At 44.5% G+C, this 23,574-nt stretch overlaps 1 protein-coding gene across 1 annotated transcript in view; it reads left to right on the forward strand.

Moving 5' to 3' along the window:
• MAP7D3 (MAP7 domain containing 3) overlaps positions 1–23,574 on the forward strand; it is a 948,456-nt gene that overhangs the window by 480,572 nt on the left and 444,310 nt on the right. The window contains 1 exon segment of the mRNA XM_029607816.1: positions 21,260–21,393. Coding sequence (XP_029463676.1) covers positions 21,260–21,393 — 134 coding nt within the window.

The raw sequence follows: 23,574 nt of genomic DNA on the forward strand, positions 1-23,574 counted from the left end.
AATTATGCACCATCAATTCTACATGGTACAATACCTATATGAGTGCATGCAAGCTATAAAAGGTATGCTTGCCTCGACTGCGGATCAAATACCTCCACCTCTTCATGACATGGAGGAGTGCTCTCGACACTTTTTGAGGTCAATCTGTGAAGCATATGAAACCTCTTCCAGGGCATCTGCATGAAGCCATTGCAGCCCCGCAGACTGTGCAAGGTTAAGCTCAAGTTCGATATGTGAAGATTTACACGAGAAACTAACAAACCTTCCATGTACAGGGGATAACCTGTTCAGAGAACGATTCCAGGACACAGTGGGCAAACTGAAGGAGGAGGCTCTAGCAGTACAATCATTAACATCACATCCTCACTATTCGGCCACACGTCATTATAGTGGCTCTACTCGCCGGCAGTCATATGCCAGGAGACCCTACAGATCTTACCAGTCCTTTCGTACACAGCCTTACCCTGCTTACCAACGTCCTCCTCAACAACAGAATACCTCAAACCAACGTAGAGGTAAACCACATAACCAGAGACAGCAGGCACAGCAGCCGGCTACTGCAGTGAAATCAACTCCATCTTTTTAGTTACCCAGCCACCACCACAACATCAAGTACTACCAGGCAGGATTCATTCTTGCCTGGGCAGCCTGGGAGAGAATAAACATCCGATCATGGGTTTTTGGAGATAGTAAGTCACGGTTACCAACTCCAAATTTGTCACAAAACCTATATTACCTCATCTTTCCACCTCTCCAGATTCTGAGCTTTCAACCACAATTGGGGAGGAAATTGCTTTGCTTCGCAAACAACAAAGCGATATGACAAATATCCCCGGGGAGCCCAGTCAGAAGGATTTTATTCCCATATTTCCTCAGACCCAAGAAGTTGGGTGGCCTTCGTCCCATCCTAGACCTAAGGGACTTGAACAAATTTGTCACCAAAGAGAAATTCAAAATGGTATCGTTGAAATCAATCCGTCCTCTGATTCAAACCAACGATTGGATGTGTTCCATCGACCTCAAGGATGCTTACACACACATCCTAATCCATCCATCCTTGTGGCGTTACCTATGCTTTCGCTACAGACATCAACACTACCAGTACAAAGTTCTCCCCTTTGGACTATCGGCTGCACCCAGAGTTTTCACCAAATGTATGGTAGTGGCGGTGGCTCATCTCAGACAACAGGGTATAACCATCTTTCCATATCTGGACGATTGGCTCATAATTGCCCCAACTCCAAATATCTTACTAGATCACCTCCATCGGGTGATAAAATGCTTACAGGAATTAGGATTAGTGATCAATTTTCAGAAATCACACCTACAACCAACACAACAGTTACAGTTCATAGGAGCATGCCTGGACACTACTTGCAACAGGGCATACCTACCAAACGACAGAATATCACAATTCCATCACCTTCTACATACCTTGAACCATACTCTGAGACCTTCAGCGAGATAGGTTTTAGTAGTCCTAGGCCACATGGCGGCGGCTGTATTCACGGTCCCAATCACCAGGCTACACATGAGACGCCTGCAATGGGAACTAAAATGCCAATGGAAACAACACTCACAACCATTGACAGAGAAGTTATCATTGACCGCCGAAATGAAAAAAGATATAACATGGTGGCTCCTAAACTCCACCCTGTCCAAGGGAGCATTGTTCAGTTCCCCTCCTCACAACGCAGTCTTAACCACAGATGCATCTCGCAAGGGATGGGGAGGACATCTCGAGATTTACGAAACACAAGGGTTATGGACAATCTCGGAACAAAAACCTACAATAAATTTATTAAAACTCAGAGCGATTCGGAATGCATTACAAAGTGTTCCAAGACCACCTGAAAGGACGCAGGGTCATGATCTACACGGACAATGAAGTGGCGATGTTTTACATCAACAAACAAGGAGGGTCCGGTTCATGGTCTCTCTGCAAGGAGACCCTGATAATCTTCGAACACGCTCACAGGAATTGCATACATCTGCAAGCAACTTACCTACCAAGAGTGGCAAATACAAGAGCGGACAGGCTAAGCCGCATCTTTCATCCTCACGAATGGACACTCAATGCAGAAATAGCCCAAAACATATTCATGCAGTGGGGACGCCTTTGATAGATCTCTTTGCAATGGAGATCAATGCTCAAGTTCCCAAATTCTGCTCGATAAGACCAAGCCAATCCAGGATCGCTCAAGATGCCTTCCTCATCCCGTGGACGACAGGCCTCCTGTACGCCTTTCCTTCCATACCACTCATAACAAGGACAATTCAAAGTGCATAGCAGACAAAGCTCAACTAATACTCTTCGCCCCAGCCTGGCCGAGACAACCATGGTACAGTTTCCTTCTCCGACTATCCATCATGGATCCAATTCGTTTACCGAATCGCCAAGATCTTCTCTGCCAAGATCAAGGAACGCTCCTTTTAACAGAACAAGGAGTTTCCACTTCGGCACAATTCATTTTGTTAGAATCCAGGAAACACTCAAACAAGGAAAAATTATAGCTATAAATGGAAACGTTACTCGACCTGGTGCACTTCCAAAGGTGTACCACCACTGGACTGCTCACCTGAGTTGCTCATTATCTTCATATACTATATGCAGCTGGTCTAGCAACATCATCCATCAGAGTTCATCTCAGTACCATAGGGGCATATCATAGACCAGTTAACACTATTCCTATATCCAATCACCCCTTACTTTCTCGTTTCATTAAGGGGTTACTCACTTTTCGGCCTCCCATCTCTAAGCCTCCAGTTCCATGGAACCTTCAACATAGTTCTGGAACAGCTCATGCTTTTTCCGTTTGAACCCATGGACTTGGCATTGACTCTGGCCCCACATATTAAATACCTCACATGGAAAGTTGTATTCCTGTTTGCAGTAACATCGGCACGAAGAGTCAGTGAATTACAGGCCTTGGTCAATTATTCTCCATATTTGCAGTTTCAACACCAAAAGGTAGTTCTCCGAACTCACCCATCCTTCTTACCAAAAGTGGTTTCTCAATTCCATCTCAGACCATGGAATTACCCACCTTTTTCTCTAAACCTCATACAAATGATAGGGAAAAAAACTACTGCACGCCACTAGATTGTCAAAAGAGCTTTAGCATACTACAAAGTAAGGAGAAACTTGGACTTCCGTGTTTCTCAACTCTTTGTCTCCTTTGACCAAAAGGCATCTGGATTACCAGTGTGGCTAAACGCACAGTCTCCAGCTGGATAGCGCAGTGCATCAAATTCTGTTACGATAAACAGAAACTACAACTACATTCAGAGCCTAAAGCTCACCAAGTTTAGAGCAGTGGCCAGCCTTATTGGCACACCTAAAGAATGTGCAACCCATAGACATTTGCAAGCCAGCTACATGGTCATCGCTTCATACCTTCACATCTCACTACTGCCTTGATCAACAAGCAGCCACTGATGTGAAGATAGGGCAAGCAATCCTGCAATCTCTATCCTCCTGTCCCAGGTGACCACCACACTGTCAAAGATCACGTACAAATATATATATGTCATAAACAACGTGATCGGGATCTTGGGACTCCCATGACAGCATGGCTAATTCAGCCCTGCTATCGACGGGAAAAAGCAAGTTTGTTTACCGTGAACAGTGTTTCCGTAGATAGCAGGATGAATTAGCCATGCTGACCCACCCTCCTCCCTGGCAGTCACCAAGTCTTCGACTACACTACAGCTTAATCACAGACTGAGGAGATTCCGTTACTTTCCTGCGCGGGAACACACGCGCAGCCGCAGAGAGCAAAGCTCTGATCTCTGCTTTGACAATCTCCGCCCTCCGGACCTGATTGACAGATCCTATGACAGCATGGCTAATTCATCCTGCTATCTACGGAAACACCGTTTACGGTAAGCAAATTTGCTTTTATCATGACAGGGTGATCTTGCGAACACACACTAATTTCCTGCCTAAAGTGGTGATGGATTTAGATCTTAACCAGTCAATCGTCCTGCCAACATTCTTTCCCAGGTTCCATTCACACCAAGGCAAACGAGCTCTGCACAGTTTGGATTTCAAGCGACCCTTAGCCTTCTATCTGCAGCAGACAGAAGCCCATAGAATGTCCACCCAAGGCTTGTTTCTTTTGATAGAATTGGTTGGGCATTGTCGTTGCCAAACAGACACTATCCATTTGGCTAGCAGATAACATCTTCTGTTATGCCCAGAAGGGATTGAATCTTGGGGGTTATGTCAAGGCTCATTCTTTCGGAGCCATAGCAGCGTCATTGGCTCACTTGCAAGCAGTTTCCCATGGAGATCTGCAAGGTTGTGATGTGGATTTCTATCCACTCATTCATACTTCATTACTGTTTTTATAGGGATGACCAACACGACAGTAGGTTAGGAACATAAGAACATGCCATACTGGGTCAGACCAAGGGTTCATCAAGCCCAGCATCCTGTTTCCAACAGTGGCCAATCCAAGCCATAAGAACCTGGCAAGTAGGCAAAAACTAAGTCTATTCCATTCTACTGTTGCCAGTCTGTCCTTCAAAACCTGTTTTAAGTGTAGAACCCAACTCTCCCAACTTAGGGCCCCTTGTTTGGGATCAGGCTGTATCCCCTCTATTATCAACAGCACCGGAGGTGTTGTGCCCATTGTCACCTGGTTAGGTGTCTATTATTCCCCTTTTTGTTTGGGGTGCAGCTGTAGCTAGGGAATCACCCATGTGTGAGGACTACCATTCTGCTTGTCTCTGAGGAGAGCAGGATGTTAGTTCTCAGGAAACCCACCCACCACTGTGCAGTGTTGGGTTTCTCCTATTATTTATTTTAATCGTAATTCTATGTTACGAGTCTGAAGAGGGACCCCACATGGACACATGGGAGATCATCACAGAAAAAAGTGCTGCCCTTGCGAGCTTTTAATACTGTGAGGCCTGCATAGACTATAAGACAGGCTCAGTTCACCCAGCAATGTAGATGTGCAGCTTCTGTGCCACTGGGTGAACTGAAGAGATAGGCCTCTTCCTTTCTTCATCACTTATGGGATTGGGTCCATCGATGGCTTCTTATATTCTTCACTGCTGGTGGGATGGGATCCATCACACGGGCCTCTCCACAGCTGGGAGATGTTCCTGGTCTTCCTGCCTCGCTGCTGCTCTTCTTCCTGCCCTGCTGCTTCCTCTGAGTGGGACATCACCTCCAGGCACAGAAATCCAGGTCATAGTCATGAACAAAGGCTTGTGATGTCAGGTCATTGTTGATGACTTTAAAGGTGTCGTGGGCCAGATCTAATGGGGAAAATGGAGGAGGAGGGCTGGAAAAAATCTGTCATCTGCTGGGTTTGGCCCGCGGGCCTTAGTTTCCCCACCACTGTGGTGGTCCTATCAATATTAGCATTTCAAACAACTATAAGGGCATTTTAAGGAAACATAGAAATGACGGCAGAAAAAGACCAAACGGCCTATCCAGTCTGCCCAGCAAGTTCCCACACTTATTTTCCCATACTTATCTGTTTCACCGACCACCATTTTCAGGGCCCTTGTTGGTAACTGTTTAACTCGAATTTCCTGCCACCCCTTGCCATTGATGCAGAGAGTAATGTTGGAATTGCATCAAAGGTGAATCATAAGGCTTAATGGTTAAGGGTAGTAACCGCCGCATCAAGCAAGTTACCCTGATGCTTGTTAACCAAGGCTGCACAGATCAATGCCTTGTTAGGTGTTGTCTGAATGTAAATCCTCTCTTCCACATTTTTCCCTGCTGTTAAAGCGGAGAGCAACGCTGTATATGCATTCAAAGTGAAGTATCATGCTTAATTGGTTTAGGGTAGTAACCGCCGCAATAAGCAAGCTACCTCCACGCTTTATTTGTTTACCCAGACTGTGTAGTTCAGTCCTTGTTGGTTGTTGTCTGAATGCAAATCCTCTCTTCCACATTTCCCCTTGCCATTGAGTCAGAGAGCATTGTTGGAGTTGCATTAACCATGTGAAGGGTTATTGAGTAAGGGTAATAATCACCAGGTAGTAGCCACCATTCCAGCAAGCCACCCCCATGGCTCTTCTCTTCATTCCCATTCTCTAGCTGTTACGGATCCACAGTGTTTATCCCATGCCCCTTTAAAATCCTTCACAGTTTTAGTCTTCACCACTTCCTCCAGAAGGGCATTCCAGGCATCCACCACGCTCTCCGTGAAAAAATACTTCCTGACATTGGTTCTGAGTCGTCTTCCCTGGAGTTTCAAATCGTGACCCCTAGTTATACTGATTTTTTTTCCAACGGAAAAGGGTTGTGTGTTGGCATGGATCATTAAAACCTTTTAAGGTATCTGAAAGTCTGTATCATATCACCCCTGCTCCTCCTCTCTTCCAGGGTATACATATTTAGGTTCTTCAATCTCTCCTCATAAGCTATTTTATGAAGACCATCCACCTTTTCGGTCACCCTTCTCTGGACCGCCTCGATCCTGTCTCTGTCCCTTTGGCGATACGGTCTCCAGAACTGAACACATTACTCCAGGTGAGGCCCTGTACAAGGGGATCATCACTTCCTTTCTCTTACTAGATATTCCTCTCTCTATGCAGCCCAGCACTCTTCTTGCTTTAGCTATCGCCCTGTCACATTATTTCGCCGACTTCAGGTCGTTAGACACTATCACCCCAAGGTCTCTCTCCTGCTCCATGCACAATCAGCCCTTCACCCCCCACCAAATACAGTTCTTTCAGATTCTCCACACCCCATATGCATGTCTCCTGCACTTCTTGGCATTGAATCTCAGCTGCCATATCTTCGACCACTCTTCCAGCTTCCTTAAATCCCGTCTCATTCTTTCCACTCCTTCCGGTGTGTCCACTCTGTTGCAGATCTTAGTATGATTCGCAAAAAGACAAACCTTTCCTTCTATCCCGTCCGCAATGTCGCTCACAAAGATATTGAACAGGACAGGTCCCAACTCTGATCCTTGCAGCACTCCGCTTAACACCGCTCTCTCTTCAGCGTAAGTTCCATTTACCATCACACATTGTCTTCTGTCTGTCAACCAGTTTGCAATCCAGGCCACCACCTTGGCACTCACTCCTAAGCTTCTCATTTTATTCACAAGCCTCCTGTGCGGGACCCTATCAAAAGCTTTGCTGAAATCCAAGTAGATGAAATCGAGCGCTCTTCCTCAATCCAATTCCCTATTCACCCAAGCAAAAAAGAATATCAGATTTGTCTGACAGGACCTTCCTCTGGTGAATCCATGCTGCCTCTGGTCCAGCAATTCTTCTGACTGTAGATAGTTCACTATTCTTTCTTTAAGCATTACTTTTCCCACCACCGAGTGAGGCTAATCAGCCTGTAGTTTCCAGACTCCTCTCTGCTCCCACTCTTGTGATTTATTTATTTATTTATTTATTTATTTTTACTTTTTATATACCGGAATTCCTGTATACAATACAAATCAGTCCGGTTTACATGAAACGAAAAGATTGCCCTGGTCTGGGAGGTCAGACCGGGGTTTTTTTTACAAAGAACATTGAACAATAACATATAAAACATAGAACAATAAAATATGATACAATCCTTGAACATTGAACAATAACAATAAATACTTAAATATTTTCATAATTAAATTAAAATTAAGCCAATTAGCATGTTAAACTTAAATTAAACGTAAAATTAAATTTAAATTTAATTTTGGATAATATTGTATATTGTTAACTGTAATACCAAATATTCCTAAGTTCAGTCAGGATGAGTCGCTTAGTTAAATTCTTGAGATTGGAACGCTTGCCTGAAGAGCCAGGTTTTTAACTTTTTTTTGAACTCTGGTAGACTGGTGGTGGTCCCGCATCTGGTGATGCGGGACCACCACCGCTTTTCTCCAATCACTTGGCACCACTCCCATTTCTAGGGATCTATTGAACAGGGATCTATTGAGCAGGTCACGCAGTGGACCTGCCAGCACATCTCTGAGCTTCCTCAGACCCCCATCTCTGAACCTCATCAGGCCCCCATGGCTTTGTCCACTTTTTCTAGCTCTTCCCATACATTCTCTTCTGTAAACAGAGTTTCTTCTACTCCACTTCCCTCCAGTTTCTTGTTAACTAGTGGTGGTCCTTCTCCAGGGTCCTCTTTAGTGAACACCGAACTGAAATATTCGTTAATATTTCTGCCATTTTCTTCGTCTCTTTCCACACATTGATCCTTTTCACCTTTCAATTTCATTATACGACTTTGGACTTTTCTCCTTTTTCTGATGCATCTGAAAAATGTTTTGTCACCTTGCTTTACCTCTTTGGCAATCCTTTCTTCCACTTGACTTTTTGCTTTCTTGATTACTTTCTTCATCTCCCTCAGTTCCACCAGATATTCTTCCTTGGGATCCTCCCCTTGGGATCCTTTATATTTCTTAAATGCTGTTCTTTTCGTTTTTATTTTATCAGCCACCTCCTTTGAGAACCAGATAGGTTTCGTTTTTCTCTTGCTTTTCTTTCTTTTCCAATATATAGATTAGTTGCCTTGGTAATTGCTCCTTTTACTTTGGCCCACTGTTGTTCCACATCTCTCATTTTCTCCCAGCCTTCTAGTTCTTCCTCCTTCAACACAGTCCATGTTTTTGAATTGCAAAACTCGGGTCTTCGTGCGACTTCTCCATATCCTATTTGTCAAATGAAACCATACCATTTGGTGATCACTGATGCTGAGGTGGGCACGCAACCAGACATTAGAGACATTATCTCCGTTAGTGAGCGCTAAATCGAGTATAGCTCCCTCCCTCGAGGGTTCCATTACCATTTGTTTGAACAGAGCCCCTTGCAGGGCATCCACTATCTCTCTACTACTATTAGATTCTGCAGAAGGGATTCTCCAGTCTACATCCGGCAAATTAAAATCTCCAACAATCACCACTTCTCCCTTCTTTCCCATCTTTTGGATGTCTTCAACCAGATCTCTATTAAGTTCTTCCATTTGATTAGGAGGCCTGTAAACCACTGCAATAAAAATGGATTCCCCATCATCTTTTTTTAGGACAACCCATAATGCTTCTTCTTTGCTCCCTTTTCCTTTCAGCTCAGATACTTGGATATTGTTTTTGACATAAAGAACCACTCTTCTCCCTTTTCTATCCTCTCTGTCCTTCCGTAACAAATTATAGCCCGGTATGGCCGTATCCCAATCATGAGTTTCCCGCTGGGCTGTGTAACTTGTGAAATAAAGGTAAGTTTTTGTTTTTTCAGGCTGGAGGGCAGGATAGGGAGGGGAAGGTGGAGTGGGAAAAGAAAGTTCCCTCTGAGGAAACGGTGAAAGTCAGCTGGTCTCCCCGAGGGATCGGGGTGCGCAAGGTGCACTAGTGTGCACCTCCTTGCGCGCGCCGACCCCTGATTTTATAACATGCGTGCGGCTGTGCGCACATGTTATAAAATTGGGTGTACATTTGTGCGCGCCAAATAGCGCACAAATGTTGGCTGCACGTGTACCTTTTAAAATCTGCCCGTATGGGCTTGCAGATCTGGGATTTTATTGCCCAAACTACAAGCATTTGTGCTCATAGCTTTCCAGCTTTTCTCGTTCAGGTTACTGCTTTTCTTGGACTCCTTTTGTGACTTATTTAGCTGACTTTTGTTATCCATTTCACCCTTTTCCTTTGTATTTGGGGGGTGACATTCTAATTTCCTTCTGCCAGCCCCGACATCTAGTTTAAATGCCTTATGACTCAGGATTTGAATTTTTCTCACAGGACAAGCAGGTTGGTAGTCCTCACATATGGGTGACATCACAGGATGGAGCATAATCACGGAACACTTTTGTCAAAGTTTCTAGAGCTTTGACTGGCACCTACTGGGCATGCCCAGCATTGCACTAACCCTGCAGCCAGCAGGGGTCCTCCTTCAGTCTTCTTTTTTCCACGCAGCATTAGTCACGCAGTTAAGGAGCTCTGTAGAGATTCCTGACAGGAATTTTCCTAACGGAATTACTGAAAACTTTCTTACTCTACATGGGTCCCTCCTTCAACTTTTTCAAGCCGCGGTACTCCGGTAAGTTTTTTACCCATTTTTGGTCGATTTCCGTCGAGTTTGGCCCTCGCGGCCTACTGGCCGTCGACCATACCGCAGCTCAAATTTTTCAAGGCCATGGCGTCGGGGTTCCGTCGGTGCCTGGACTGTAGCCGCACCATGTCCATAACAGACCCTAATAAAGTCTGTGTAATGTGTCTTGGATGTGAGCACGATGTCCTGACCTGCACCAAATGTGCCCCAATGACACCAAAGGGCCGCAAGGCCAGAATGGAGAAGATGGAACTTCTCTTCCATGCTCAAACCCCGACGCTGTCCATTGCATCAACGTCGTCTGAACCGACACCTTCCACTTCACGCCAGCATCGACCACCGGCCGGTGACAGTCCGGCATCGACGGCTTCTCAGCCTTTAACTACCTCGACTCCCCCCCTCAGGACCGAGGGGATCGTAGAGAGAAACATCGCCATCGACATCGGAAGTCTCGGACCATCAAGGGAGCGAAATCATCGACCTCGCCATCGTCCAAGCCGCCGTCGAAAAACCCCTGTCCACAAAAGGCACCAAGCTTTTCTGCAACTGGGTCACCGAGGCAACCCTCACCCGGATGGGTTTCGGGAGCCGCGACTCTGCCTTTAACGGTGGTCCCTCCGGCTATGCCTCTGCCTCCTTCTCCCCTTCTGAAGCCGGGGCTGATTGCTCCAGGTCTCCGTGAAGAACTGGACCGGATGGTTCAGGAGGCCATCGACAAGGCTATGCATCGATTCCAAGTTCCTCCAGCACCGACACCGGTGCCGATCGAGGAACCGACCACCGACCCAATTCCAGCAGCATTGGCACTGCTGCTCTCGAAGATGGAAGCGCTTATTGCCGCTTTTCCACCGATGGATCCCGGGTCACCGATGGTTCCGGTGCCCTCTCTGCTTACTTTGTCATCGGGAGGAGAAACACCGTTCCGCATCCCTCCATCGGGGGTCCTATTGATGCCGATGTGTCCGTCGGCATCACTGATCCATCCATCGATGCCTTCGATGCCTTCCTCGGTGCCTCCAGTTCTTCCTTCGGAGCCTAGACCTGGCCCTTCAGGAATTCCACCGCCCCGTCCCCAATTGGTTCCTAGAGGGGCAGGTGCTGATCCCTATGATACCTGGACTGATGATTCTTCACCAGACACCTATGACTTGCCTTCACCACCTTCTTCTATTGAAAGCAGGAAATGTTCTCCTCCGGAGGACCTTTCCTTCATAAATTTTGTGAAGGAGATGTCTGAATTGGCTCCTTTCCAATTACAGACCGAACAAGATGGCAGGCATCAAATGATGGAGCTGTTGCAATTCCTGGATGCTCCCAAGGAAATAACCTCCATCCCTATTCACCAGGTTCTTCTGGATCTCCTCAAAAACAACTGGGAACATCCTGGCTCTGTTACTCCAGACTGACACCACTTATTTGGTACAGTCAGCACCAGGTTTTCAAAAACCTAAGTTGGATCACCAATCTGTGGTTGTAGAATCGGCCCAAAAGAGGGCAAGGAGATCAAAACCCCACTCTTCCTTTCCCCTAGGCAAAGAGCAGAAATTTCTAGATGCCATTGGTCACCGTGTCTTCCAGGGTTCAGTGCTCATCTCCCGAATCGCCTCTTATCAGCTCTATATGACCCAATACAACAGAGTCTTATTTAAGCAGATACAAGAATTGACAGACTCCCTGCCTCAACAATTCCAAGAACAACTTCAAACCCTAGTGAACAAGGGCTTTGAGGCAGGCAAGCATGAGATAAGATCATCTTATAATATCTTTGACACTGCTACCAGGGTATCTGCAGCTGCTATTTCGGCAAGAAGATGGGCCTGGCTCAAGTCTTCTGACCTTCTCACTGAAGTACAGGACAGATTGTCCGACCTGCCCTGTGTAGGAGACAATCTGTTTGGCGAGCAGATTCAACGGACAGTGGCGGAGCTCAAGGACCATCATGAGACCCTGAGACAGCTCTCTCTGATGCCTTCTGAGTATTCCTCAAAACACCAAGAAGTCATTCTTCCGTCCGAAGAAATCCTACCCGCCTCCGTCTAGACCTCGTTCTAGACCTTTCCAAAAAACCCAGTCTCGTCAACTACGAAAACAAAAGCCTCAAGCAGCTCCTCAGCCGGGCCCTGCTTCTGTTTTTTGATTCCTGCATAGAGAGCAGCAGCCAGCTTCCACTGCCTCACATACCAGTGGGAGGTTGATTATGCCATTTCAGCAACAGGTGGCACTCAATCACCTCAGACCAGTGGGTCCTAGCGATAATCGCTCAAGGTTATCATCTGAACTTTCTCTCCATATCACCGGACTCCCCACCTCTACCGACGTGGAGAACATCTGACCACTCTATCCTCCTGGAACAGGAGGTTTCCCTCCTCCTCCAGTCCAGAGCAATAGAACCAGTTCCCTACTCTCAGCACAGCCTAGGGATCTATTCCCGGTACTTTCTAATCCCCAAAAAATCGGGAGGCGTTCGTCCAATTCTGGACCTCCATGCCCTCAACAAGTACCTCCATCGAGAGAAGTTCAAAATGGTAACCTTGGGTTCTCTTCTTCCTCTTTTGCAAAGAGGAGACTAGCTCTGTTCTCTAGACCTCCAGGATGCATACACACATATTGCAATAACTCCATCTCATCGCAGATTCCTGAGATTTCTGGTAGGCCCCAAGCACTATCAGTACCGAGTGCTTCCATTCGGCATCGCTTCTGCACCACGAGTCTTCACAAAATGCCTCGTAGTAGTAGCAGCAGCCCTTCCTCAGGACTCAAGGTGTTCATGTCTACCCCTATCTAGATGATTGGTTGATCAGGGCTCCCACTCAGCAAACTGCTCTGTTGTCCCTACATTTTACCTTACACACTGATTTCACTAGGATTTCTCGTCAACTACGACAAATCTTACTTAGTCCCATCTCAAACTTTATCATTCATAGGGGCAGTCTTGGACACCTTGCAGGCAAAAGCTTTTCTGCCTCGTCAGCGAGCTCTCACTCTTGTCTCTCTCGCACATCAGCTGCAATCTCAACACCGCACGACTGCACGCCACTTCCTCATCCTGCTGGGACACATGGCGTCCTCAATTCAGGTTACTCCAATGGCCCACTTGGCCATGAGAGTCATGCAATGGACTCTAAGGTCACAGTGGACTCATTCCATTCAGCCCTTGTCGTCCATTGTCCATGTCACCGACTCACTCCGTCAGTCTCTAGCCTGGTGGAAAAATCAGATCAATCTCCTCCAAGGCTTGCCCTTCCAGACTCCAGATCCTCAAATAATTCTCACCACCGATGCTTCCAACCTCGGCTGGGGAGCCCATGTGGCCGAACTGCAGACACAAGGATCTTGGTCTCCAGAGGAAACCAAACACCAAATCAATTTCAAGCAATCAGATATGCTCTCAGGGTATTTCAGGATCACCTGTCCAATCAAGTCATCCTGATTCAGACGGACAACCAGGTGGCCATGTGGTACATCAACAAACAGGGAGGGACAGGCTCCTACCTTCTGTGTCAGGAAGCTGCGCAGATATGGGCGGAGGCCCTCTCCCACTCGATGTACCTCAGGGCCACCTACTTGCCGGGAGTGGACACTGTGTTGGCAGACAAACTAAGTCGCACCTTTCAGCCGCACGAGTGGTCTCTCAACCCCTCAGTGGCGGACTCGATCTTCCAACAATGGGGTTACCCTCATATAGATCTCTTTGCGTCACTTCAAAACCGCAAAGTAGAGAACTTTTGCTCTCTCACTTGCAGCCAACACTATCAGCCACGAGATGTGTTCTCCCTTTCATGTGCGACTGGTCTCCTATATGCATTCCCTCCACTTCCACTTCTCTCAAAGACTCCCGTGAAGTTACGTCAGGACAAGAGAACCATGATTCTGATAGCACCTCATTCGCCATACCAAATGTGGTTTCCAGTACTTCAGGATCTCTCCATTCGCAGGCACATTCCCTTGGGAAAGGACCCGCTTCTGATCACTCAAAACGACGGGTGCCTACGCCACCCCAATCTTCAAGCCTTGTTCCTGACAGCCTGGATGTTGAAAGGTTAATTCTTCAGCCACTTAATCTTTTAGAACCAGTTTCCCATGTCCTGATTGCTTCACGGAAGCCTTCCACGAGAAAATCCTACCTTTACAAATGGAGCAGGTTTAAGTCATGGTGCTCTTCTCAATCCCTTGACCCCTTTACCTGTCCTACCACGAAGTTTCTAGACTATCTCTGGCACTTGTCAGAATCAGGTCAAAAAACTTCCTCCATCAGAATGCATGTCAGTGCGATAGCCGCCTTCCATAAAGGCATTGGGGACATTCCTAATTCAGTACAGCCGCTTGTAACATGTTTTCTGAAGGGCTTGCTTCACCTCAAGCCTCCGCTGCGTCCTCCGGCCCCTTCTTGGGACCTCAACCTGGTTTTGGGTTGGCTCATGAAACCACCATTCGAGCCTCTCCAATCCTGTGATCTTCGCTATCTCACATGGAAAGTGATCTTCCTTTTGGCAATCACTTCGGCTCGCAGAGTTAGTGAGTTACAGGCTCTAGTCACCTATCCGCCTTACACTAAACTTCTTCAGGACCGAGCAGTACTCCGCACTCACCCTAAGTTCTTACCTAAGGTAGTATCGGAGTTTCATCTCAATCAGTCCATTATACTAACTACATTTTTTCCCAGGCCCCATTCCAGTCCAGGAGAACAGGCTCTGCATACCCTTGACTGTAAACGGGCTCTAGCTTTCTACCTAGACTGTACAGCTGCCCACAGGAAGAGCACTCAATTGTTTGTCTCTTTCCACTCCATCAAATTGGGGCAGCCTGTGGGTAAGCAGACTCTCTCCTCCTGGTTAACGGACTGCATATCCGTTTTCTGTCAGCATGCGGGTATTCCACTTCAAGACCGTGTTAAAGCACACTCTGTGAGGGCCATGGCGACTTCAGTAGCACACCTATGCTCGGTGCCGCTTCCTGACATTTGCAGGGCTGCCACCTGGAGTTCTCTCCATACCTTTGTCTAAGCAATAATGCTTAGACAAAGCCGGAAGACAAGATTCCATCTTCGGCCAGTCTGTCTTACGCAACCTATTTACAACTTGACATGGCAATACCCTTCCACCTGCCCGGTAGGGTTCAGGATGCCTTCCGCCAAATTCCACCCCAGTCCTAGTGCCTTTGCACACCTGTGTACATTTGGTGCATACTCGGACATCCTCAGCTCGGTACTCACCCATATGTGAGGACTACCATCCTGCTTGTCCTGTGAGAAAGCAAATGTTGCTGACCTGTAACAGGTGTTCTCACAGGACAGCAGGATGTTAGTCCTCAAGAAACCCACGCGACTGCCACCCCGCGGTTTTGGGTTCATTACTTTTATTTATTTATTTATTTGCTTATTTGCTTATTTAGCATTTTTTTATATACCGAGGTATAGCAGAGTTGCCTTCACTCCGGTTTACATTTATAACAACCTGTTACATTAAAAAATTTAAATTTTAACAAACTGAGAACTGGCATACCAAAGGATAGGTACACTGAAATATCTGAGTTCAAAACATAAAAAGAGACATCTGTAGTTTGGAAGCAGGAGAGATTGTCATAGGGGGAGATTGAATGTTAGAAGGCTATGGTATTATGTTTTAAGATCATTGTGCGTGCTGTCATTAAGAGATTGGCTGAGTAGCCAGGCTTTTAAGTCTTTTTTTTTAAAGATTTTAGGTTTTCTTGAACGGTTAGGTACTGAGGTAATGAATTCCATAACTTTGGGCCAATGATGGAGATTGCTCTGTTTCTGGTGGAAGAGAGTTTGGCATGTGGAAGTGATGGAATCACTAGTTGAAGTTTACTAGTTGTTCTTGTTGTGCGAAGAGAACAAAGGATATGTATGATGTCATCAAGGGCAGTGTAGTCTGCTTTATAAATTGATTTATGAAGTATTGCGAGAACTTTGAATTCTATTTTTTTCTCAATTGGGAGCCACTGTAGTTGGTTGAGAACAGGTGTAATGTGTTCAGATTTTTTTTACCTGTCAGGACTCTGGCAGCAGCATTCTGAAGTAGCTGCAAAGGTCTTAAGGACGTCTTAGGTAAGCCAATCAGGAGAGAATTGCAATAGTCCAAACCGTAGAAGATGAGGGCTTGTAGGACGGTTTTGAAATCATGGGGGTGAAGCAGTGGTTTTAGGTGTTTGATTACTTGTAGTTTGTGAAAGCCTTCTTTTGTTCTTGTAGAGATGTATTTTTTATAATTTAGATCATTGTCTACCCAAATGCCCAAGTCTTTTACGTTGTCTTTAAGTTGGATGAGGATATTGTCAAATTGGAAGGGTGGTATAGTTTCTTATTTTCTTTTTCGCCACTTCTTGTAGCTTTTAAACAAGACTGAAGGGGGACCCCTGCTGGCTGCAGGGTTAGTGCCATGCTGGGCATGCCCAGTAGGTGCCAGTCAAAGTTCTAGAAACTTTGACAAAAGTGTTCTGTGTTTGGGTTCCATCCTGTGATGTCACCCATATGTGAGGACAAACATCCTGCTGTCCTGTGAGAACACCTGTTACAGGTAAGCAACATTTGCTATCTCTTAGGATCATTTTTCCTGCCACAGACATCTTTGACACAGACATCTTTGACAAAGAGCTTTTTACTGTTCCGTACATGGCCCCAGCCCCCAATATATCCAAAACCTTGTTCCTTACACCAGGATTTGAGCCATACATTGAAGTTATCAATATGTCTTAGCCTCTCCTTCCCCTTCCCTTTAACAGGTAACTCTTCTGAAAAGGCAATGGTTGTCGCCATGTGACTAATCTGCTTCGCTAGAGACTGGAAATCTCTCTGTACTGCTTGGATGCTGTTTCTAGCAAGGTCATTGGTTCCCAGATGGATGATTATATCAACTTTAAAGTCTTTGCTTTCTTCTTTGATCTCTTTGACTATCTGAATAGCATTTCTGCTGGCCGATGATCCTGGAAGGCTTTTAATTGTAGTGTTTCCCTCGAAAAGAATTCCCAAATTAGTGCCTCTGAAGACAGTCACCCAGCACAATGAGCTTTTTCCTTTGATTATTGATTGTATTATGGAATTTTTGAATGCATTGGGTTTCTTCTTTCTTTTCAGCTACCACTTCAGTCTCTTTCACAAGAGCTTCTTCATTATCTAATACTGAGAAGGCGTTTTGTACTTGTGTCACTTGAAAGGCATCAGAGGTCTTACCCTACCAGAGCCCACTGTAATCCCATTGTTTTTTGGGTTCCTTAACACCCTGTGTGAGTGGGGGCATAGACATATGGGCTGCACAGATGTGATGAATGGGTGTCAGTGAGTCACAGGGCTTATCCTACTTGAGCCCACTCTAAACCTTTTTTTCCTTGACTTTTTTTTTCTCTGTGGTATTGGGGAATTAATTCCTGAAAACTGTAAAGTGGATGAAACTTTCTTTATTGCAGCTACTTCAGCTTTAACTTGAGACAGCTCCTTTTTCAAGGAAGAGAGTTCTGACACATGGGGCAAGCCCTAAGTTTCCAGATGATTTCCCTCAGGATAAAGGCTCCACAATAGTTACATTGGATAGTCTTCATTCTGGTAAATTTATTTGATGGATAACAGCTAAGGAATTAACACATTTCCAAATTGTTTTGCTGCCAATTATGTATTCAGGCAGACTATATCAGAAAAACAAACCCAGGGGTAGGTGGGTAGAGGGGTAGGGAGGGAGTTAAACAGTTAACACTTGGCAAGGGCTGTTCACTGGACACTGAATCTGCTATTGATTTTGAACAGACCCTCCCCCAGATTGGCTAGCTAAGTTAAGCTTTTTACTTAGCTCTTCACAAGAATCTGTAGTTATGGCTGTCTCCTTGAGGTTCAATGCAGACTGAAGACTTGATTGCCCCCTGCAATGCACTATAAGTCACCTGCCCAAAGCTGAATAGCCCAATCCCTTTTTTTTTTGTTTTTGCTTAAACAAACACACAGCAATTTAATGCAGCAATATCAATATCTATGAAAATATAGAGATTATGAGGATAGTACTACACAAAAAACAGAAAAATATGACCAAGAAGCCTTCTAAAATAAGGATAAATTAAACATTTTTCTTAACTCTTCACAAGAATCTGTAGTTATGGCTGTCTCCTTGAAGTACAAAGCAGACTGAAGACTTGATTGCCCGCTGCAATGCACTATGAGTCACCTGCCCAAAGCTGAATAGCCCAAGCCGCCCCCCCCTTTTTTTTTTTTGCTTTAACAACCACACAGCAATTTAATGCAGCAATATCAATATCTAGGAAAATATAGAGATTATAAGGCTAGCACTACACTGGACACCGTATCTGCTATTGATTTTGAACAGACCCTCCACCAGATTGGCTAGCTAAGTTAAGCTTTTTACTTAGCTCTTCACAAGAATCTGTAGTTAAGGCTGTCTCCTTGAAGTTCAATGCAGACTGAAGACTTGATTGCCCCTGCAATGCACTTTAAATCACCTGCCCAAAGCTGAATAGCCCAATCCCTTTTTTTTTTGTTTTTGCTTAAACAAACACACAGCAATTTAATGCAGCAATATCAATATCTAGGAAAATATAGAGATTATGAGGATAGTACTACACAAAAAACAGAAAAATATGACCAAGAAGCCTTCTAAAATAAGGATAAATTAAACATTTTTCTTAACTCTTCACAAGAATCTGTAGTTATGGCTGTCTCCTTGAAGTACAAAGCAGACTGAAGACTTGATTGCCCGCTGCAATGCACTATGAGTCACCTGCCCAAAGCTGAATAGCCCAAGCCGCCCCCCCCCTTTTTTTTTTTTTTGCTTTAACAACCACACAGCAATTTAATGCAGCAATATCAATATCTAGGAAAATATAGAGATTATAAGGCTAGCGCTACACAAAAAAACAGAAAAATGAAGGAAGCAAGATGGTGGCGTGAATCCGGAATATAGTCTGCTAATGTTCTAACGAATTACCTAAAAATATGCTGTCAAAATGGAAAGGGAAGGTCCGAGTTTACCCCTCTGACTCGACCCTTCCCTCTGGACTGCATCTTATTTCATCTTACACCGAGAAAGCAGCTTTACAGGGAGAGGAAGCCCCCGCTGCGGTAACCAATGAAGGAGCGTCATTATTGCTTGGGGATATTACCTTACGTCCCCTGGTTCCTCGAGCTCCAAATCTGTTAATATCTCCGGAACTTCCTCTTCCTGATGTGAAGCAAGGTCTCTGTGCATTTCCTGTGACTCCGGAGGGAGGGGGGCAGAGATGAGGAATGCCTTCGACCTTCTCACCTTGCGTGGAATTTTCGACAACCCCAGTTACATCGACTCCGGAGAGGGAGCAGAAGGAGTCTAAAGACAGTATAGCAGCTACCGGGGAGATTGTGCTGGTGGAAACCGCTGAGGAGAGGAAATTGGGTGAGTTAACCCATTTTCAGTTACCTTCTAAGCCAGCAATTGTGACTTTATTTTATTTATTTATTTATTTATTTTTAATTTTTATATACCGATGTTCCTGTATAGGATACATATCGCACCGGTTTACAGGAAACTGAACTGCCGCCGAAGGGCGGATACAATGAAACATGAATTACAATGAACATGCGGAAACAAAGGACATGTGGAACATTAGGAATACACTACAGTATAACAATATAATAATACTAAACGTAAAATATTAAAAATAATGATAATAAACAAACCATAGCAACAAAGGGCTGTGCCTAATGGAGCTTCTAAAATCTTTAGGAAAGATGCCATCGGGACGGGAAAGGAGGCGTAACTGATGGGTACTTTGGAAACAATATGGGACCTGGTGGCTGCTTTGGGTATCTCACTACAGGGACAAAATGCAAAGCTGGACAATCTCAGTATTAAAGTTAATTTATGTGAAGATCAGATAAGAGTTTAATCCGCAGATGGACTTGGTGGAAAAAACCTTGCAGAAAACACAGGACTGTAATGTTAAACTGATGAAGGATTTATCCAGTATGTCTCGTAGACTTGAGAACCTGGAGGACAATTCCAGGCATTTAAACCTACGATTACTGAATTTTCCTAAAATTGTGGGTGAGATTTCATATATAACTTTGAGAGAATATTTTTTGGAAATTCTCAAATTTGAAGAAGGAAAATGCGTTAGCAAGACATATTTTCTACCTGTTACCTCTAAAGAAAAGGTTTCTACGATTAAACGCCCTGAGATATTGGAAAATTTAACACAGTTCCTAGAAGATTCAGCAGGGGAAATTTATGAACGTGCAACTCTCCTGGTATCATTTGTGTCGGAGAAAGATCTAAGCGAAGTCATGAGGAAATATTTTAGATCTATATCTGCTTTATTCTACAGATCTCAAGTCCTTATATATCCTGACTTTGCACGCGCTACACAAGATAGAAGGAGAGATTTTTTGGCTTTAAAGGCACAACTTGTTTTGTTAGGTTATTCCTTTATATTGAGATACCCATGCAAATGCATTGTAAGATCGAAGCATGAATGTTTCATATTTTTTTTGCCCGAACAGCTTAAGTCGTTCATTAATTCAAGGAGTATAGTGCCAATCTCTCCTGACCTTGAGGTGCCATAGTTTAAAGGCCATAGTTTAAAGGCTGCTTAACGTTAAGCCTGTTTCTTTATTTTATTTCGTAATTTCTCCTGGATGTCCGCTTCCCTCCATATAATTACTTTTCTTGATGAAGATATGCATGTTTCTTGATCTATTGTTTATATAATTTGGCGTTGTTTGTTATAATTGCATTTCTTTTTACAATAGTAAGAATATATCTTATTTGTACTATGATGAAAATTAATAATAAGAAAAAAAACAGAAAAATATAACCCAGAAGCCCTCTAAAATATGGATAAATTAAACTTTTTTCTTAGCTCTTCTCAAGAATCTGTAGTTATGCCTGTCTCCTTGAAGTTCAAAGCAGGCTGAAGACTTCATTGCCCCCTGTAATTCACTATGAGTCACCTGCCTAAAGCTGAATAGCCCAATCCCTTCTTTTTTTTTTTTTGCTTAAACAAACACACAGCAATTTAATGCAACAATATCAATATCTAGAAAAATATAGAGATTATAAGGATAGCACTACACAAAAAACAGAAAAATATAACCAAGAAGCCCTCTAAAATAAGGATAAATTAAACTTTTTTCTTAACTCTTCACAATAATCTGTAGTTATGGCTGTCTCCTAATAGGAAATGTATGGCTAATATTTATTACACTATAGCATGAAAAAATTCTAATATAAAATGTCTGTCTTTGGGGTAGAAGTCAGAGATGGAAAAGCAGTTGACATCATTTGCTGGGAAACGCCCTCCTTCTCCTTCCAATGTATCTGCTCGTAGAAGGTCTCCCTCTCCTGCCAACATGAGAAAACGTCTGCCATCTCCTTCTTCACATAAGTAAGTTTTCAACCTCAAACAAGATTTTTGTTTTATTTATTGTATCATGACATAGTTTGTAAGGATTTTATTTTCATTTCTTTATCATTCTTACTAGACCGTCCAGATAAATGGGTTAAAATCCCTACCAGAAGTTGGAGACAGAGCTCAAGTTGTTTGATGAAGCCACCCTATATAGGGTCCATATTTACTTCAGCCTACCAATGTTCTCTGCTTCCAGCAGATGGTAGGGCAGTGATGACAAACTCTAGTCCTCATTGTGGATATCCTGATAACCTGGCCTGGTTGTCACACTCAAGAACTGGAGTTCGCCCTCACTATTGTAGTGTAACATACACATGCTCCTGAAGTTAGGACTTTGGCCTGGCAAGGAAGATTGGAATTCCTGGGGTGAAAGATTGGGACTGTTCCTCATCCAGCATGGTTGTAAAGTTGGTCCAAGGGCACTTTCAGTTAGAGGGACTGCACCCTTGGACTTTCCTCTGGCTGCTGGGTGGTCCGTCAATAAAGTTTAAAAAAAAAGAAAGGAGAATTTCTTAGCTTTTAGACAGGTGGATCCAGAACAAGTGGGTTATGCACCTCTTCCAGCAGATGGAGATGGAGCAAAGCTGACATTGCGTAAAGTTTTCAGAATGAGAAAATTAGAAAGAAATTAATTCGCCCTACTCTCCTGTGGTGATACCTTATAGTCCCTTCCTTAGTTGAGAATTCCTGAGGTGATATATATTGGATTTTCCCTCAGATGATTGCCTTGGCCCAATAGCTGGTTTTCAGCTGGCATGGACTTAGCTGTAAAAGACAGCTGAAAGGCAAGCGGGTGCAGGAAGCTGAACTTGGTGGTGATGGTATATGCCCTCTCCCCCTACAGCCGGAGACCTATTCTATACTCAGCCAAGATGGGCCGAGCTCAGGTAAAGCAAAAAAAAAAACGAACAGAAGGAGGGTTTTTTTTGTAGGAATTCCTCCTTCCTCCAGTCTTTGTGCTCAGCACGCCAATCCGACATTCATTCCCGTTTCTGGACTTACTAGCTCCTTCTTGCACTGCAAAGGTTTCTCGTTTCAGTCTCAGGAGAGATTCAAAGTCCTTGGGAATTGATACCCTCGTGCAGGAGTGGCCGGAGGGTGAGCTGCTGTGTGCCTGCCCCTCCCCCGTGGCCCATGTTAGGCAGATTGATCTGGAAGATTGAGGGTCACAGGGGGCTGGTACTTGTGGTGGCAACAGATTAGCCCATGATACCATGGTATGCAAATCTGTGTAGGCTCTTGGTAGATTCCCCTCTCTGGGTTCCGGCACACAGGGATCTGCTGCGGCAGATGCCAGTTGTTGATGAAGATCCAATTCAATTTTGTCTTACATTATAGCCCTTGAGAGGACTCACTTGCTGAAGTGTGGATATTATGCTTTGGTGATTGCCATCTTTCTGCAAGCGAGAAAGTTCTCCACTTCCTTAGTCTATGTGCGGGTTTGACGAAACATACATAGAAATGACGGCAGAAAAAGACCAAATGGCCCATCCAATCTGCCTAGCAAGCTTCCATACTTATTTTCCCATACTTATCTGTTTCATCGACCACCATGTTCAGGGTCCTTGTTGGTAACTGTTTGATTCGAATTATCTGCCACCCCCTGTTGTTGATGCAGAGAAGTAATGTTGGAGTTGCATCAAAGGCAAATCATAAGGCTTAATGGTTAAGGGTAGTAACCACCGCATCAAGCAAGTTACCCCGATGCTTGTTAACCCAGACTGTACAGATCAATGCCTTGGTGGATGTTGTCTGAATATAAATCCTCTCTTCCACATTTCCCCCTGCCATTAAAGCAGAGAGCAACGCTGTATATGCATTCAAAGTGAAGTATCAGGCGTAATTGGTTTAGGGTAGTAACCGCCGCAGTAAGCAAGCAACCCCCATACTTATTTGTTTACCCGGACTGTGTAGTTCAGTCCTTGTTGGTTGTTGTCTGAATGCAAATCCTCTTTTCCACATTTCCCCTTGCCATTGAATCAGAGAGCATTGTTGGAGTTGCATTAACTACGTGAAGGCTTATTGAGTAAGGGTAATAATCACCAGGTAGTAGCCATCACCATTCCAGCAAGCCACCCCCTTGGCTCTTATCTTCATTCCCATCCTCTAGCCTTTGTGGATCCACAGTGTTTATCCCATGCCCCTTTGAATACCTTC

The sequence above is a fragment of the Rhinatrema bivittatum genome, chromosome 6, assembly GCF_901001135.1.
Source record: "Rhinatrema bivittatum chromosome 6, aRhiBiv1.1, whole genome shotgun sequence".
Taxonomy (NCBI): Eukaryota; Metazoa; Chordata; class Amphibia; order Gymnophiona; family Rhinatrematidae; genus Rhinatrema; species Rhinatrema bivittatum.